Source organism: Mauremys reevesii, linkage group 6 (genome assembly GCF_016161935.1).
Source record: "Mauremys reevesii isolate NIE-2019 linkage group 6, ASM1616193v1, whole genome shotgun sequence".
Taxonomy (NCBI): domain Eukaryota; kingdom Metazoa; phylum Chordata; order Testudines; family Geoemydidae; genus Mauremys; species Mauremys reevesii.
Genome location: NC_052628.1, coordinates 87197563 through 87216967, shown reverse-complemented (window position 1 = coordinate 87216967; position 19405 = coordinate 87197563). Strand labels below are relative to the sequence as shown.

General features: G+C 43.1%; 1 protein-coding gene across 6 annotated transcripts in view; it reads left to right on the top strand.

The window, feature by feature from the left end:
* The window catches only part of LOC120408002 (programmed cell death 1 ligand 2-like), a 36602-nt gene that overhangs the window by 10061 nt on the left and 7136 nt on the right, over window positions 1-19405 (top strand). For 3 of the 6 annotated variants that reach the window (XM_039544452.1, XM_039544453.1, XM_039544451.1), the window contains exons 2-6: window positions 6375-6443; window positions 13732-14094; window positions 15079-15360; window positions 16065-16202; window positions 16867-16908. In XM_039544452.1, coding sequence (XP_039400386.1) covers window positions 6389-6443; window positions 13732-14094; window positions 15079-15360; window positions 16065-16202; window positions 16867-16908 — 880 coding nt within the window. In that variant the 5' untranslated portion in view covers window positions 6375-6388. Of the gene's footprint in view, window positions 1-5024; window positions 5291-5675; window positions 5752-6080; window positions 6251-6374; window positions 6444-13731; window positions 14095-15078; window positions 15361-16064; window positions 16203-16866; window positions 16909-19405 lie in introns of those variants that run through there. The other 3 variants (XM_039544449.1, XM_039544454.1, XM_039544450.1) reach the window with 3 other exon arrangements.

The window sequence follows — 19405 nt, the reverse complement described above, 5'->3', positions numbered from 1 at the left end:
AGTCAATTACCAGACACTTGCTGTCACATACCATGTCCACACTGGCACTGAATCTAATTGTGAGAGTTACGCAGCTCTCTGGGTGCATGTCCCATGGTTCACAGCACCACACAAACACTGCTCCACTCTATGCTCACTTTCGCAGGGCACTCTGGGACAGTTATTCTGTCCTCTCTGGGAATTGTGGGCAGAAATGGCCTAGGCCTGGAAATTCATTTTCAGGCATGGCCCAAGCTGGTGTGCTGTGTCCTTGTGCTCTAAAGTATAGATCCCACTTGTCCAAACAACCGGGACCAACTGCTGCTGTTTTTTATGGAGACCATGTTTCTTTGGTCTTCTTCCAGAGAAGCTGGTACCAAAAAATGGTGACTGTTACAGAGGTGGTTTTTTGGCTTGGAGAACACAGCAGCTTGTTATTACAAGCAGGAGACAAAACCAGCACCATGAGTACATGATGGCATGGACCCAGTTGCTACTGTCTTCCATGGCAGACCCTCCACCCCACAATGCAGACTGCCACTTCTGGATCAGGATCACAAGCACAAGGTGATGCACTACATCACGATGAATACATGACCAGCAGTGGGCCCAGAACTTTCATATGAGGACAGCCACATTTTTGGAATTGTGTTAGGAGTTTTCCCTGGCCCTCGAGCACCAGGACACTCTGATGAGAAAGGGAATATTGGTCCAGAAATGTTTCTATCACTCTGTAGAAGCTGGCAGCCCCATGTTGTTACTGATCTGTTGGCAATCCGTTCATGGGCTGGCAACTCCACCTTTGGCACAATGGACATGGAGGTTTGTAAGGCAATTACTGCTGTGCTGGCCCCCAGAGTTGTAAAAGTTAGAAAAATCCCTGAAATAATTGTGGAGTTTGAATGGCAATGTTTCCCCAGCATCAGGAGCAGTTGTATAGTATACCCATCCTGCTACGTTAGAGCAAGTAAGTACCTTAACAGGAAAGGATACTACTCTGCCATCATGGCAGATTAATAGATACCTCCATAGGATGCATGGACAGAGTGCACAATGTCAGGATGTTCTAGAGGTCTGGCCTATTTCAGTATGGGCAGACTGGAACTTTATTCCCTCCTAGTGCCACTGGAACAGAGGTAGACTGTGAAGGATGATTCAGAGTCGTTCCATGGTTCCTTAACTGGCTCCAACCCCAGCCAGAGTTGTCCATAAGTTGGGGGACATAGTATCCTGGAGATGAAACTATGGGACTAGGCATGGGTCAGCAGAAGAGCTTTGAGCTGACTGGCTTGTGATATGGAAAAGTCTCAAACACATCCCTCTGAAATGCCAGAACCTTCCCGCTCCTCCAAAATTTCACTTTGATAGGTGAGCCTTTTTACCAGGGGGAAGGGAAAAGAAGGCAGTCCCAGTGAAATCAGATTGATAATTATGTCAAATCAATACCGGGCTATTGTGCTCACAAAATGTTGGGGAACTGAGGCACAATGGTAAACTCAGTTGCCCAAGGTCTCAGCGTGAGTGAGTGGGAGAGCTGGAAACACAAACTAGAGATGGAATTCTGGCACCATTGAAGTCAATGGGCATTTTGCCACTGACTTCAATGAAGCCAGGATTACATCCTAGGTTTCCTGACCCTCCATCCATTGAACTATCGTCAGGTCTATGCTAGACAGTTGAGATGGGCTTGAGACCAAACCCCAGATCTGAATGCCCCCAAACTTTGGGAAGTTTGGACCCAGATCTGGATCAGAACTTGGTACCTAAGTCCTCCCAGTATGTTTGCTGAGGTGAATGCACTGTGTTAACATTCAAACAACTGTTTTAACCAACTATGATTTACTGAGAGGAAAAAATGGGAAGTGGTGCTTCAAAGCAACTAATAAAATGTATAAGTTGTTGCCTAAATATCATAACTGCCCTGGAATTTCCCCTTCCTTTTGGTTTGTGGGACCCAATGAATGTTATATTGATGAAGCAGATTTAGTTGAGTTCTGTTACAAAAGGGACAGCAGGAAAAACTGGGTCCTGGCATGTACCTTCTAAGGAAAAAACTCCTTAGAAAAGAATTACTTTTCTTTCTTGCTAACTTCAGAGAGTTAAGGGCACTAAGCAGGCTCAGGCTGTAGGGTCCTGGTTTTCAAACGTGCTGCATATTCAAAATTCCAGGGGAAGTGAATGAATGCTGTGGGTGCTCATCATCTCTGAAAATTAAGCCTTCCGTCCTCATCTAACCCTTCTTTTAATAACCTCAGGTGTCAGTGTCTGACTGCTGCTGATAGTCTCTCACACATTAGTTACTCTCAACTCCAGCTCAGTACAATAAAATTTTATTTTGTACAGCCTCTTTCACTGAAACTGTATGTCAAAACACTTTATGGAGTACTGTGTATTTTACAAACGACTTTATACTGCAGAATGTCTGACAGCGTATGATATGGCACAGAACACAGCAAAGCTTGCAATCATAAGGCTAATAACAGAGGGAGAAAATATGAGATTTGAACAGAGATGCATTGACAACTGATGAGGTAGAAAGTCTGTCGATGCAAGAGCTGTGGAGGTGAAGGGTCTTTCACCAACAGTGGAGAAATTCTGGGAAGGGGCAAAGGGGAAGCTGGTGCTAAAAACAGCAGGAATGGCAAGGTTAGAGAAGACTAGAAAGAGATAAGGTGCGTAAAGTTGGCAGAAAAGTATTTCTTCTTGTGTTTGAGATTACTAGCCTATTACTATCTTGAATAGTTTTGTGACATCCAATGACTCTACACTTCTCAGAACATTTAAGAACTCAGTCACGTTCCCTAATCTCTTTTCCAATTAATACAATGCACCTAAAGTCCCTAAACTCTCCTTGTAATTATGCCACTCAAGATCCTTATCATTTTCATTGCTTCCGTCTATACTTTTTTCTGGTGCTTCAATAACTTTCCTGTAATCTGGTGCCCAGATTGTCTATGGTATTCTAGGGATGATCTCCCTCACTGCTGTTCATATGGTCCCATACTGAGGTCTTCTATTTATCCAGCCTATTTTTTAAACTGTCATCATTTCTGATAGACACTGAATCATAGAGTATGAAAGTTAATAATAGAAATTGGACTTATTAGATCATGAAGTACATCACAAGCCAATGCAGAATTAGGAACATAGAAATTGCCAGACTGTATCAGACTCATTGTCCAGTTCCTATCTCCAAATGTGGGCAGCACCACACACTTCAGAGGAAGATGTAATCATTCCACAGCAGGCAGATGTGCAACAGATTGCTGTAAGCTCTAAAGCATGACATGTCTATCACTTCCCATTTTTTTGCATTAACTGTTACAATTGTGGATGTTCTTGTATTCCATATAAATGTCCAGTTCCTTTTTGTCTTTAAGTTCTTTGCCTCAATGGCATCCCATGACAATGAGTTATGCACTGAGTACTAAAGGCTTTTTAAATCAGCATTTAGTTTTCTACCTTCAATTTTATTTCCATGTTCCCTATAGTACCTTTTTATTTTATTTTATCTACTCCAGTGATGACAATAACAATGATTATGGTAGCCCGCAGAGGCCCCAGGCAGAAATTGGAGCCCTATCGTTCAAGGCATAGTAAATATGTAAAACAAAAAGACAGTCCCTGTCCCAAACAGCTTACAATCTAAATGCAAGAGTAGAGACAACAGATACATTTGGAGGGTTGGGGGGACGAGCAGAAGGTATCAGTGAGACAATTTATATTAAAGTTCCAAGTGACAGGGCTTCCACCACTTCTCTTGGGAGTCTCTTCATTTGATTGCTCCTAGCTATGAGGATGCCTTCTTTTACCACCCTGGTAACTTTTCTCCCCATCCTTGGTTATACAATTTAAATACTTCTTGCTTAGTCAATCTACATGGATTTAATTCTTGTAGTCTTTCCTCATTTAGTGGTTCCCTCTTGAACCATGAACCGTTTTGTTACTCTTCTTGGAACTCCTTCTAATTTGTCAACATCTGTGTAGTAGTGAATATGATTAATGTGTTATTTCCCCTCCCATTTAAGATTATGGAGATGTTAAATAAGACTTGCCATTACACCAGTCTCTGCTGCTCCTCACTGCATGCCCCCTTCCAATATCAAAAGTAACATTGTTCATACCTAAGACTACGTTTTAGTCATGGGCATTTTTAGTAAAAGTCATGGACAGGTCATGGGCAGTAAACAAAAATTCACGGCCCGTGAGCTGTCTATGACTTATACTATATACCCCTAACTAAAACTTTGGGAGGGGGCCGTGGGTGATTGGGGGGGCAGTCAGGGTCCTGTGAGTGCTGGGGGAGGTGGCCCAGGACCCCCGCTGGTGCTGGGGAGGGGCGTGGCCCATGGCCTGCTGCCCGGGTCCCCCGGTGGTGCTGGGGGGGATGGTTGGCAGGGTGAGAGGGGCACCCTACCCATCTCCACATGTCCCTGCAGCTCCTAGGTGGCAGAGGAGCCAGGGGGCTACACGCACTGCTCCTGCCACAAGTGCTGGCTGCACAGCTCCCATTGGCCAGGAACCGCAGGCAATGGGAGCTGCGGGGGCATGGACCGTGGGCAGTGTGGAGCCCCCTGGCCCCTCTGCTACCTAGGAGCTGCAGGGCCATGCCAGTGGGAGCTGGGGAGCCCCCCACCCCATCCTGAGCCAGCACCAGCCGCTGCAGAAATCATGGAGGTCATGGAAAGTCATGGAATCCGTGACTTCCATGACCTCCGTGACAGACTCACAGCCTTATTCATACCCTCTCCGTATTTGAATTATTTTTTAGAGTAAGATCTGTTAAATGTTTTACTGAAATCCAAATACGTTATATATCATGTTTCTCTTTGTCCATTGATTTTTTAAGAAAAAAAAAAGGTTTTTGGTCACCAATGACACCCATTGCAAATAATCCAATAACCAAATATCACAAACCATTGGATATTTATTACCAAATGATTCTTTGGTAATCCTCCTAGGGCTTCCTAGTGGAAATAGCTGACCTACTACTAGCAGATGAGAAATTAATTCTTCATTTCCTTTTGTGTGACCATTTCCACTAGGAAGCCCAGCATCTTAGACTTTAAAAAGAAAAATAGCCCAACCAATGAGGAATGGTTCAAAAAAATGAGAGGTTTTGGTTATGGAAAAAATAATTCCCCAAGTACATACCCAGCAAAATAGACAGAGGACAGATAATCAAATATCTAAGTCTAAGATGCTGAGAATTCACAACTTGCAGTGAAGGCTGAAGGAGCTGCAGGATCATAGTGCTCAAGTAGGGCACCAAAAACTGAGGAACTAAAATTCTAACACTCATATTGTTCTGGTGAGTTCAAAAATTTCTCCTTGCGCTCTTTATTTCCTTATGTTTATTTCTGGGTCTATTTTGTTTGCTTTATTGGTTGTGTCTCTGTGTCTGCTTGATTTTATAAAAATAAAATCTGCTCCTTATTTTCCTACCTCACTAGCTCTGGCATATTTAAGACTATTTCATTCCATTGCTTTTTCTTTTGTTTACTTGTGTGTCTGAAAAAAGTACAAAGAATAGTCTCTTTGTTAATAATCAATGGCACAAAAGGCTGCCCACAATAAAACTGGATTTATTCCTTTCAGATGCATTATTTATGGGCTGTCTGTCAATACAGTATGGTACTTTGTGGCACATAATGTATCACGACTCCATGCAGAGAGAACAGAATAAGCTTTCCACTCCTGAAAGTCCCTTCATGAAAAATCTAACCTCTTTTGACCAGACTAAAGGCCAGACTGTCCCTGGCCTTTGCATGGGTGAGTGGGAGAGAAGATAGAAGGAGGCCTCCCTTTCCCTTTGTGTGTCCTACACTGAGACCTAAAACACATACCGGCTATGAGCACAGAGGGCTCATGTGAAAATTCCACTAAAAGGGTGACTGGGGTGGAGAGGAGACAAAGTCAGGGCTGTTCTACTATCAAGCCACAAAGCATGCCAGACTCCCTCAGCTATGGGAGTTTGGGAAGTATGTTTATATATGTACAAAGCTTTACTGACTATGAAAATTCATCTTCAGTTGCTTATAATATTAATGGGTACAGTTTCAAAGCGAGGTTATTGTAGTTACTGTAAGAAATAATCCTGGAAAGTATCTGGTGTCGATAAGTCCCCTTTGGACTCTTGAAATCATAAAGGCTCAGATGCGGATCTCTAAAAGTGATTTCCTTGTTTTCAGCGTCAGAATTTAGTGTACCACAATATACAGCATGTGCCTGTGTCTTTATAACCCAGAAAGTCGCTTGATTCAGTCAGCATGTAAGGTCCTATTTATATTTTCTGACTTTTAAGAACCTGGAAAGTGGGTTAACTTTTAATAACTTTATGGTAAAGGAGTTTGGCAGTTGGGAAAATTTAAGTTGCTAATATTGTTGTGTTTTAGACTCCTCTGAGAAAATGTTCAGAATCCTGTCAATCCTGATATTGGAAGTGCAGCTCTACTTGATAAGAGGTGAGAGATCTTCTCTTTTAACTTTCATCAATATAACTGGCATAAGAATACAGCTACAGCCTTTATACGTGCATTTCAAAGTCTTCACCAAGATTTGCAAAAGTGACTAGTGATTTTTGGGAGCTCTGTTTTGAGCGTCCAAATGGAGGAGGCTTGTAGGGCAGAGATGTAGCCACGGGTGGGCCTGGATGGGCTGCAGCCCACCCATTTAGCACCCAGGCCCACCACCATAGTCTTAGCTCTGCTCCAGCCCCAGCGCTTGCCCCGCTCCGCGCCTGCCTGCCCGGCGTTCCAGCCAGGGAGTCAGGTTGAGGGCTTACCCCGCTCCACCCATCCAGGACTCCAGCCGGGGAGCGGAGTTGGGGCACGGGGGCTTGCCTGCCTGCATGCCCCAGTGCCCCAACCCCACTCCCTGGGTGCATGACGGGGCCCTTGGGGGCCCCAGGCCAGTGTGTCCATTGCCCCCTGCAAGGCCGGCTGGAGAGGATAGGGGGAAAGCAGCTCTGATCCCTCCTGGCCCCCCTCCCCTGTCATTGCCCACCCCCCAAAGTTGGGGCCCACCCAAGTATCCCATCCTGGCTACACCACTGTTGTAGGGGGCAGAGTTTCAAAGTGTAGGTGCTCAGCACTTCCAAAAATCAGGCTCCTTTAAGAAATCTCATATGGGGCATCCAAAAACTGAAACATCCACAATCACTAGTGACTTTTAAAAATCTTGGGTGTTTCCCTCCAAGTGGCACCCATCAATTTTTCCATAAATGGCCATTTTCTTAACAGAGACATTTTCCTTCATCCATATCCACTGATCCATTTGTTTTTTCCTCTCTATCTAATCTATTTATCTAATCTATTTACTTCATATGACACCTCCATCACCATGGCAGCTGAGCACCTAAATCATCCAATCCTCATCATCCGAAAATTATTAGGCTTCTAGCTACACAATAACTCACTCTTGCATATTCAGTGAAACTAAATGACTTTAATTGGATAAGAGAGAAATAAACAAAATAAAAACAAAGGCCTCAAATAAATCCAATCCTATTATTAAACTGTTAAGAGCAACAAAGAATCCTGTGGCACCTTAAAGACTAACAGATGTATTGGAGCATAAGCTTTTGTGGGTAAATGCCCACGCATGTGTCTGACGAAGTGGGCATTCACCCATGAAAGCTTATGCTCCAATACATCTGTTAGTCTTTAAGGTGCCACAGGACTCTTTTTACAGATCCAGACTAACACAGCTACCCCTTTGATAGTAAACTGTTAGTAATTATTAAATATTTGATTTGTGGTAACATCAAAGGCCCCACTCAGGATTGAGGTCCAATGTACCAGATGTTATACAAATACATAAGAAAACACAGTTAGGGACTAGAGACAAGTCAAGGAATAGGCTAGCTGTCCATATAAGGAATGGGCTAGGGAAAATAAATCTTTGGACCCAGATCTATGTTGTCCTAATATCCCTTTATGCCTCTACCCACTGAAGAATATCTCCAATATAGAGGCTATTTGGATGGTAAAGCCAGCTATAGTCCCTGGCTTAGGGGCTTCTATCTAAAACACTTATATGGCCCCCATCAATGTAGTATCTGAGTGCATTTCAATCTTTAATGTATTTATCCTCCCAATACTCCTGTGCGGTAGAGAGGCACCCCCATTTTACAGGTAGCGAACTGAGGCACAGAGAGACTACGCAATTTGCTCAAGGTCATACAGGAAGTCAGTGCTAGAGAGGGAAATTTAACCCACATCTCTTAAGTGTCAGGCTGGCATCTGAACTACTGGACCATCCTTCCTCTCTCTAGCAGGGCTGCTCTAGATTTTTTGCCGCCCCAAGCAAAAAAATGTTTGGCTGCCCCCACCCCAGCCCTACCCCCCCTGTTGCCCCAGCCATGGGCTCTCCCCCCCCCTGCACCCTCCCCACCTCAGCCCTGGGCTCTCCCCCGCACCCTCCCCACCCCAGCCCTGGGCTCTCCCACCCCGCACCCCATGCTGCCCCAGCTCTGGGCTCCCTTCACCCCCACCAGTGCCCCCCCACCCACACCCACCCTGCCACCCCAGCCCTGGGCTCTGCCCCCTCCCCCCGCACCCCCAGCCGCCCCAGCCCTGGGCTCTCCCCCCCCGCCACCTGCACCCTCCCACCCCAGCCCTGGGTCACTGGTAACTTGCTCCCAGGGTGGGTCATTCAGCAAGAATTTTGGATGTGCACAGAACACAGACAGGATTGGTTCCCATATGGTTACAGAGCTGCAGTAAAGTAGAACAATTTTCAGCTTGTGTGATTGGAAGATATCTGGATGCATATTATAAGACTGCCCTCCATAAATGAGGAAAAGTTGAGGTGCCTTTATTATTCTTTTGTTCCACTCTTTGTTTCTATGGGGAATTTGCCAATGCAATATCACTGTCTTCCTTTTAAACAAATAAAACTAAAAAAAAAGGGCAATGGCTGTTGCAAATAGCAGCTCCAGTCCTAAAAGCCACTGGGAAGCATTTCTTGCTCAATTTTATCCTACTTTTTCTACAGCAAATTACAGTTGATCAGTATATTTGATCTGGGAGAAATGAAGTAACAGCTGCCCAAATTGAGCTTGAGCACTCCTGAATTTTGAGGTGTTCAAATCTGGAAGGCAGGTGCTAGATTCCCTTTCTGAATATTAGCTAAAGTCAATTTCTGCTTCCATGGCTCAGAAGTGGAAATCCTCCTACATGCCTGGTACTGTATCTAAAGCTACCCAGGTCCAGTAGAGCCTCCCCTCCCTTACTTTTCATTTTAAATTCTAGTGGGATCCACATACCTCCCTTGCTGGGCTTCAGATAGAGAGGGGCACTGTCCATTTAATCCACCCAATTCTTTCTTTGGGGACTGCAAGGTGAGGTCACACCAGTATCCCTAATCCAGTCTGGGGATGTCTTCTGAAGGGGATATCTGGGCCAAAGCCTTCTACTCCTTGGGCACACTTGTTCCCCACTCACAGTGCCACCCTGCTCTAGCAGTGAGCTCTCCATTCACAGCAAGCTGCAGCATGAGGTTTCAGCTACCATACTCCCTCCCCCTCCCCTTCCTGTTGATAGCGGCCAAGGGAATACTGGGAAATGTAGTTCTTTTCCTGCTCCAGGGCTGGCTCTATAGGCAGGGAGCTAACCTAGGAACTACAGCTCCCAGGGCCCCCCGCTGGTTCTCAGCTCCCAGGCTGGATCCCTGCCAGCTGCCGCCCCTGCAAATGGGCTGCCCCAAGCACCTGCTTGCTTTGCTGGTGCCTAGAGCCGCCCCTGCTCTCTAGGCATAGCTATGGATGTGAGTGTGGACGAAGCACTGTAGAACCCTGTGTACTCATGGTTGCTGCAGCAGCCCGTAGAGCAGCGGTTCCCAAAGTGTGGGTCGTGGCTTTAAGTGGGGTCGCTCCATCAGCAGATGAAGTTGCGGCAATCCTGAGTGTGTGGAGGATGCCATTTTACTGCTCTAATGGCTGCCACTGACAGTTGAGGATGGTTTCATCATTTCATACAGTTTAAGGCCAGAAGGGATAATCAGAGCATATAGTCTGACCTCCTGTATATCACAGACCATTAAATTTCATCCAGATGCCCCTATGTTAAGCCCTAGGACTTTCATGAGACCAAAGACTTTCAGTCCTCAGGAGACTAAACTATGTGCCACAGGCAGCCAGGGCCGGCTCCAGGCACCAGCAGAGAAAGCACATGCCTGGGGCAGCACATGCTGAGGGGCAGCATTCTGTCCATTCTTGGGGCTGCACAGTCCGGGCAGCTTTTATTTTTGCTTTGGCAGTTTGGGCGGCAGTCCAAGCGGCTTTTTTATTTATTTATTTATTTATTTTTGCTTGGGGCGGCAGGCAGTAAACCAGAGTGACTAAGGTGCTACCAGTGCTTGAGGTTCCTGTAATGGCAAGAAACTGAATAGGTGAGAGATGTCCAGATACCACACTACATGCTATAGAGGAAGGTGGAAAAAACCCAGGTTCCAGCCAACCTGACCTGAGGGAAATTCCTTCCCAACCCCAAACCTAGTGATCAGTTGCATAGGCGCAGACTCCATGGGTGCTCCGGGGCTGGAGCATCCACAGGGAAAAATTAGTGGGTGCTCTGCATCCACCGGCAGCCAAGCTCCCCTCCCTGCTCCCCATGCCCCACCTCATCTCCGCCTCCCCCCCTGAGCACACCACATCCCTGTTCCTCCACCTACCTCCCAGCGCTTGCTGCTGCCAAACAGTTGTTTGGAGGCTTAGCAAGCTCCAGGAGAGGGGGGGGGCGAGGAGTGGGAATGTGGCGCTTTCAGGGGAGGAGTCAGGGAAGAAGCAGGGCCAAGGTGGGGATTTGGGGAAGGAGTTGGAATAGGGACAGGGAGAGGGTGCAGTTGGGGTGGGGACTTTGGGGAAGGAGCTGGAATGGGGGCGGGGCAGGTGCAGGGGGGGCAGGGGTGGAGTTGGTGCAGGGCCGGGGGCAGAGAGGGGGTCGAGCACCCACCGGCGTGAGCAGAAGTTGGTGCCTATGATCAGTTGGACCCAGAGCATGTGAGCAAGACTCACCAGCCAGGCATCTAGAAAGAGGATTCTCTGTATCCCTGACAACACTGATCCTCCTCATCTGATGTCCCATCTTCACTGTAGCCAATCTCTGATGCTTCAGACGAAGGTGGAAAGAGAAAAGAAACACAAGCCCAGAATACATCTACCGAATTGTACATCAGGGAAAAAAAATTCAGTTCAGGAGACCTGCTGAACCCTCTGAAGCATGAGATTTGATTATAGTCATTATCTTAATGCAGAGGTGCAAGTGTTATGAACATGAAGAGGTAATGCTGTTCTTCCCATCGCAGATGAAGGGACGTGATGAATGGGGGATACATAGATTCACAGGTTCCAAGGCCAGAAGGGACCACTATGATGATCCAGCCTGACCTCCCCCACACAAAGGCCATAGAATTTCTCCCAGCTGGATTAACTCATATCTTTTAACCAGATCTCATCTTACAGACTCCCAGCAATGGGAGTCCATCACCTCCTCAGGAAAGCTGTTCCAAAATTCATTTACCCTCTCAGCTAGGAAATTGTGTCTTATTTCAAGGCTGAATTTGTCTTATGTCAACTTCCAGTCATTGGATCTTGTTATGCCTTTGTCAGCCATGTTGAAAAGCCACCACCTACCAGGATCAATAGAGGATCAAGCAGTGTGGAACTCTGCTCCACCACTTCTCCTTCCTTCCTCCCCCACATCCTCTCACATCTATTCCTCAGAATGACCCACCACACACATAGCTGGAGCTGGATAACCACTACAGGAGGTACTGGAGTTGCCTCTATCAGCCTTCTGCAGATAGAGAGTTTCATTATGCAAAAGGAATTTTTCACTGGCTATCTTTAGACATTATAAGGCCATTTTTTACCACATAAGCAGTTCAAAGTGGTCTTAGCAAACTGGAGAATACAGTCCAAAATATCTATTAAATACTGCTAAGAATAAAACCTTCACTTTACCTTTTTCTAGACATGCAAATGGAATTTACAGCACAAAGATATTCTTTCACTCTTATTTATTATTTCACTTTCACCACAAGGTGCAGTTGAAACCATACTTTCTGTGTAAATATGAGATCATAAATGATATAGATAAAAAGCAGCAAAGAGTTCTGTGGCACCTTATAGACTAACAGACGTATTGGTGCATGAGCTTTCGTGGGTGAATACCCACTTTGTCGGATGCATGTAGTGGAAATTTCCAGGGGCAGGTATATATATGCAAGCAAGAAGCAGGCTAGAGATAACGAGGTTAGTTCAATGAGGGAGGATGAGGCCCTGTCAAATTTGCAGATGAACTGAAGCGCAGCAGTTTCTCTTTGAGCTCATGATTAAACACCATCAGCTCAGGATTAAACAAAGACTGTGAATGGCTTGCCAACTACAAAAGCAGTTTCTCCTCCCTTAGTTTTCACACCTCAACTGCTAGAAGAGGGCCTCATCCTCCCTCATTGAACTAACCTCGTTATCTCTAGCCTGCTTCTTGCTTGCATATATATACCTGCCCCTGGAAATTTCCACTACATGCATCTGACGAAGTGGGTATTCACCCACGAAAGCTCATGCTCCAATACATCTGTTAGTCTATAAGGTGCCACAGGACTCTTTGCTGCTTTTACAGTTCCAGACTAACACGGTTACCCCTCTGATACATAGATAAAAAGGAATAGCTTGAGACTCTTTTATATCATTCTTCTGTGATGACAATTACTAACAAGTGAAGCAACAATAACACTGCTAAAAAAATGAAGTTTTTCCTACTGATATTTCATTAATTAATTACACAAAGTTGAGGATGCATGAGTAGCTATCTGGATTTCTCTTGATTATCACTATCAATGATTGCTAGCACTACTGCATTAAATCTGCCACTGTATTGTACAGGTGATGTTACAAATAAAATAAAACATAATAAATATTGAATTTTATAGTGGAAATAACATTATGCATCAAATAAAGTTTTAAGGTGTAAATAGTATACAGCAATAAATATTTCAGGCTCATGTGACTGAATGTCTCAAATGTCATGAAATTTACTCTTGGCAGCTAACTAAAGGAATTGTTTTGCCATCCTTTCTCACATGAGCTTGTATCTTGCTCTGCAAGAAGTCCCACTGACAAGATTCATTGGAACTATTCATGGAGTAAGGTGCTACTCCACGTAAGTGTGGCAGAATCAGAACTGCGGTGATGATTGAAGGCTGCATTGTGTGATGCCTCTGGTCTATAAATTCCTCCAGGAATGTGTACTTACATTGGACAAATTTTGCTGTCCTTTGCATATGTGTGTATCCAGGGTAAAGCTATTGATTTCAAAGGAGTCGCACTGGAGTCACACTGGTTTAAAGGATAAAACAAATTGGCTTAGCATGTCCACATGTTCCTTTTAGAGAAACTTCAGGGTACACAAGGTACCGTAATAATTTTAGACAAGTGCCCCTTGTGTAAATATCCATCCAAAGACAATCATGGGTTATTTCTGAGGTGCAGAGAACCTCAGCTTGTATCTTCTTCTGTCTTTGTATTTTGGACTCTGAAATCAGTATGGAATCAAGTGGATTTGCTATTTACTCACAGTTATTCATGGGGGAAAAATTAGAACAATAGCAAAGAAAAGGCTGCAAAGTTATAGTCTAACCAATAATTGTGAATGTTTCAATTTTTGACACATTTTGACCCAATGACCCAATTAAAGGAAAAGTCATAACATTTGCTCAGTGGGAATCATATGGTTTTGTCTATCTTAGCTTTTTTCACAGTTGAAGTTCCTCAGCTACAGTACATTACAGAATATGGAAGCAACGTGACCATGGAATGCAGGTTTCCAGTGGATGGCCAGTTAAATCTTAAAGACTTAAGTGTCAGTTGGGAGCAAAAAGGGTTAAAAGAGCAACAATCAAAAGAAGTTTATACTCTTCAAAAGGGGGAGGAAGACCTTAAATCCCAACACAGAGACTATAGGGGAAGAGCAACATTGTTACGTGACAAATTGAATTTGGGATGTTCAGTGCTTCAAATCACCAGCGTAAAGCTCATGGATGCAGGGTCTTACCGCTGTCTCATTGACTACAGAGGAGCTGATTACAAGTACATTACTTTGGAAGTAAAAGGTTAGTGGCTATATAAGACATGAATAATATATTAACTCAAATTTAATATTCCGCTTCCCAAGATCAGCACTAAAACTTTCTGGCTCTTCTACAAAGACATTGGGCTCAGTCCTCAGGTATACCTAAGCAATATTTGGGATAGCTCATAGAGGGGGAGTAAAGGTGGCTTTATATCACCTTTCCTTTCTTCTGGATTCTGGAACTTGCTTTGTTCCCAGCACAACTTGGAGCAGCTTTAGGGCTGCTCTAAATTGTACCATCTTGTAACAGATGAAGTGGGGATTGCCCAAGTGTTTGTACCTGTCAGGCCAGGGACCTGTTATCTGTAAGAGCCTAACAATATTAAACATAATTTACACTGATGTAACTGAGGACAGAATTTGGCTCATGGCCTTTTTTGCTGCTCATAGCATGTCAATGAGATTCTGAGTTGAAACCTCTCCTGTGCGATCATTTAGAGGAAGGGTTTTTTGAAAGGCAAAGAATGGAGATCCCAGTTTTAAAGGATCAGCTGTGTTCTTTTGGCTTGTGTTTGCAAGCATCTAGTCATGCAATGATAATGCCACAGATGAAAGCTGGTGTTACACAAACATTCCAAACACCTATTTTTCCCTCAGGTGGCCTGAATTGTTCTTTATTATATTACCACTGTTGTATTTATTCCAGTAAAGCCTGCAGGCCCCATCAGTGAATGGAGCTCCATTGTGCTAGGCACTAGCTTTCTCTAGATCCATGAATTACAAGCACGTGATCTAGTGTGGCTCTGCAAGAAGTAGACTGAAGAAAGAATAGACATGGTAGGCCTGAGGAGGACTGAGCAATGCATACTGTATTCTTCTGCAGAATGGCCATCATTTCAAATTGTAGTACATCAGATACAGTTGTAGATAGGTAACAGTAAAAGAAAGAGAGAGAAAGAGGAAGGAATAGTGGAAAAATTAATACATATTTAAAAGCAATTTCACTAAACTTGTTCTTATGCAGCATCCTACATGAGAATAAATGTACAAATAATGAGTGAACCTGCAGAAGAGGAGTTAGTTTTAACTTGCCAGTCAGAAGGATTTCCTCTAGCTGAAGTGTTCTGGCAAAATGAGAAGAATCTTAAAGTCAACGGATCTGTAAATACCACCTACACATTGACCACAGATGGACTATATAATGTAACCAGTATGCTGACATTCAAGCCAAATGCTAGTGAAAACTACAGCTGCACATTCTGGTCTAAAGAACTGAATGAAAAAACTTCCTACATTTTCACTTTAGGTTCGTATCTCATTTTGAACTTTTACATAGGGGTTGCCACAATATATATATGTGTGTGTGTGTGAGAGAGAGAGAGAGAGAGAGAGAGAGACAGAGAGTTTGTAGAAGCTGATTATGTGCTTTGATTTTAGGATATATAGTATTATATCAATCTCTAAAATTCCTTCCTAGTAAGTAGTATAGTATTGATTTTTTTGGAGATAAAACAAATCAAATGTATTTGCTTTTGGAAACTTGGCATTTTACTAGTTCTTTCTGAACCCAGACTAGTTTTGCTGTTAATATACACAACCTTCCCCTGTCACATATTTGCATTTCCTCCCCTAAATTCTAGAATAGCTGCCCTTGCTTAACTGTCAGTACAATGATACTCTCAGCGTATATTTCCAATCTCCATGGTCTTCCATTTTCTAGAATTCTATCCCACTAGTCTTCAGTCAGTGCACAGATGATTTATAATAGTATTCACTGAGCCATCATGAGTAGTAGTCATGGGCCTAATTCTCATTTGCAGTAAGAGCCCTTTACACCACTCTAGCAGCTTAAAGGAGTCTTACTGTAAGTGTGAAAACTTATACCCAACCACTTTAGGGACTCTTTGCTCTGCCATGGTGGTGTAAAGAGGCTGTAGTGTAAATGAAAGTAAGGTCCAATCATTTTATAAACTATATTTATTTATTTATTTATTTATTTATTTTTTGTAGCTCGACAAACAGCAGTTGTTGGAAAAAAATCTCTGAATTTATTTGTCATCCCAACCTGTGTAATAGCGGTTGTTCTCATATCTGCATTAACTATCTTTCTAAAGAGAAAATCATTCACAAAGCTCCATGCCAAAAAAGGTACATTTTGACTTTATTTAGTACATCCTGTCTCCTAATTTGCTCTTCAGGCCTTTCAGAACAACTGGATGATTTCTACCCACACTCACTTTTGTTTTCTAGAGGAACTCTGATCTAAAGATGACTGATTGTTTCATTGAGTTAGGCTTTACTTCCCTCACCATGTGACACAGGAATTTTATGTATGATTTTTGTTCAGATTAAATAGCTAACAGGATGGTGTATGTACCATACTCTTTACTGAACTATTATTAGCTGAGTTTACTTGATCTTTTATTTTGCTTTTTTTCTTAATGTTTTACTATCTGAAAGAAAACATTAGTGGAGAAGTAATAATGGATAATGGCCTATTATGCAACTCTGGTCTTGGTAATAAATCACTTCTCCAGTAAACTATACATGAATTCTGATTACCTTAATACAGAATTTGAATGGAAACAGGATTATGGGCCTAATCCTGCAATTAAGGGCTGTAGGATTTGGCCATACAGTTGTTGGACAGAAGAACTGTGGAGAAATTTGTTACAGTCTCATGCCAAATAGAAGAACACAGATGTTTTGGATATTTAAAAATCTTTTGAATTATATTAAGTTATTTTTTTTAAAGTAGAAACTTTTAAAATAAAATTCTCTAAATCAGATTTGTTCACACTTGCTTTAACAGACAAAAAAAGAAAATGTCCTCAGTTACAGAAAGAAGACAACAGTAAGTCATGGAATTTTAAACTTCCTGCTTATGACTTTTTCTTTTTAATAAGGGCATTGTCAATATATAAAGAATCAGTCAAATGAGAACACTAAAGAACCACTACATACTTTAGAGTCTAAATTTGATTTTCCTTAACATTGCTACAGCCTAGTAGGAATGTTCTCCAGATTCTACATGTAATCTTATGACTTTCCAGATAACACAGAAATTTGTAAATAATACAGAACAGGTCACTTCCTCCCTCCAAGGTATTGCCTTGGCTGTTAATCTGGTTCTGGGTCCACGTCAGGACATTGTGTTTCTCCTAGCCATAATCTGGTACAGTACCAGATGATAAACTAACTTTGTTTTGGTGAATGTAGAGTTTTCTGTGGTAGTAAGTATTGCATGAGACTTGCTTCTCCTTGGCCTTTGTCTCAAATCTAATATAGTATCTGTTTTTATCAATATATCAATTAAGATGTCCTTTCCTGGGGACTATATCCGGTCCTTATTGAGGATGGACTTGATAATCAAATGGGTCTTTTCCATCTTAAACTCTTATGAATGTATGACTTTCCTTGTCGTACAGAAATTTGCACAAAGCAAAGAATAGGTACCGGTAATTTCCAAATGTATCTGAACTTCCACAAACTGTATTACAACAGAACTTTCATTTTGTGAAAACAAGACAAAGCAAGCAATAAGCAAGATAACAGCATAGATCTGACTACCCCCACCAAAGAATTTTCTACATTTGGTTCTATTTCGTACTGTTATCATCTGGGTTAAACCTTTTATGGGTTGAGATTAAACCTTTCTAAAACTGATGCGTGAATATGCCCTTCATTTAAGATACATGGAAAGGACCAATCAGGGGCCTCACCTAAAACAAGGCCTAATAGAGTCTGCCCAGAAATTAGCACTATGTGGGCGGAAGGTTCCATTGAGTATTGTTCTGACCAGTCATGGGTGAGAGAGAGTCCATGAGAGTGTCTGTCAGTATGGAAAATGCTATGGGGGGTGGGACAGATAAGAAAATGAGAGGATTCAGAGGCAGCAAGAAAGCCAACCAGGAGTCTGTAAGCATGATGTGTGACCCTAGAAAAAGCTAGAGAGAGAGGTTTTGGGTCTGGTACTGGCTAAAGAAGCTTGAGACTGTAAGCAAAGAAGCTATCCTGTTGTTTTGGTTCTTTCTGCATTCAGAGAAGCAGGACATTGTGCATTTCTTGTAAATAAACAACATTGAATGAAAGAAAATAATAGACTCCCCCATAAATTTCTACTTCCAACTGGAGATCCCCAGAGACCAGAATTTTGACTAGCCATTCAGGTCAAAAAGGGATAACAATATTTATATACTTCAACCTGAGATATTGTAGATAAAAATCTATATAAAGCTGTTTATCAATAATATGCTGAAGATAGACCCAGGACAAAAACAGTTTGGAGAACTGCCAGCGACTAGACTCCATAGGACATAGTTAAAATAATGGGCCAGATTCTGGCCCCTGATAAGCCTGCTTTGCATCACAAAATGCCCTTAAAGCCAGTCTCTTTGGCCAAAGGGAAATTCTCCTGGCATAGGGAGCGGATTCTGTTCCACTAACCTCTCCCTAAACCAAGCACAGGTTATGTGCCAGGGTTGTTGGCAGGGCTTTGGAGCTGTGCTCCGGCACCGCTCCAGCTCCAGGCAAAAACCTGCAGCTCCATTGCTCCGGAGCTGCTCCACACTCCAGCTCCTGGCTCCGCTCCAAAGTCCTGGTTGTTGGCAGTAGGAGGGACTGTGGCCACAGTGTTACTGTGTCCTGGCAACCTAGTTGCCAGAATGGCCCCTTGGGAGTCATTGAAGCGGGACATAATTTAGAGCAGTCCCAAAACTGTTTTAAGTTACTCCACAGGCCAAAGCCCACAAGACCACCAAAGCCCCAGGGATCAATGAAATATGCGGAGCAAAGCTCTGGCGCAGGTGAGGTTTTGTATCAGTATTGGGAATGGTCTCTGGAGAAACTACAAATTGCAGTTTACAAGACAGCTAGTGTTACTTCTTTTCAAATAATGGGATTAAATTGAAATACATTCTCTCTTCTAACTAATAAAAACCAAGTTAGAAGATGGCCTGGTGACAAGATGACTTTGAGCTTTCAGGGGAGAAGTGCAGATTAGGAATTGGATTGATGGAGATTGGGTTTTTCATGGAAATGACTCACTGAGTCGTGAATGATATGTGCTACAGGATACCTCTGGCTTTCCAGTCCGCTAAAGTTAATATGTACTACGTCCAAAAAGAGACACTTTCATGCTGTCCCAACTAAGCATTTTAAAAATAAACATTAATAATCAAAAGCCAAATTATTTACTCTCACAGACTAATGTAAAACTTTAGTGGAATTACTGTAGGCACACAGGAGAGCAAAATTTGATCCCAACTAAACTAAAACCATCAAGCAGGATAAACTCTGGAGCAGAGCTTCAATGCATGTCCAAACCTAACCCTAATGCATATTGTTTGAGC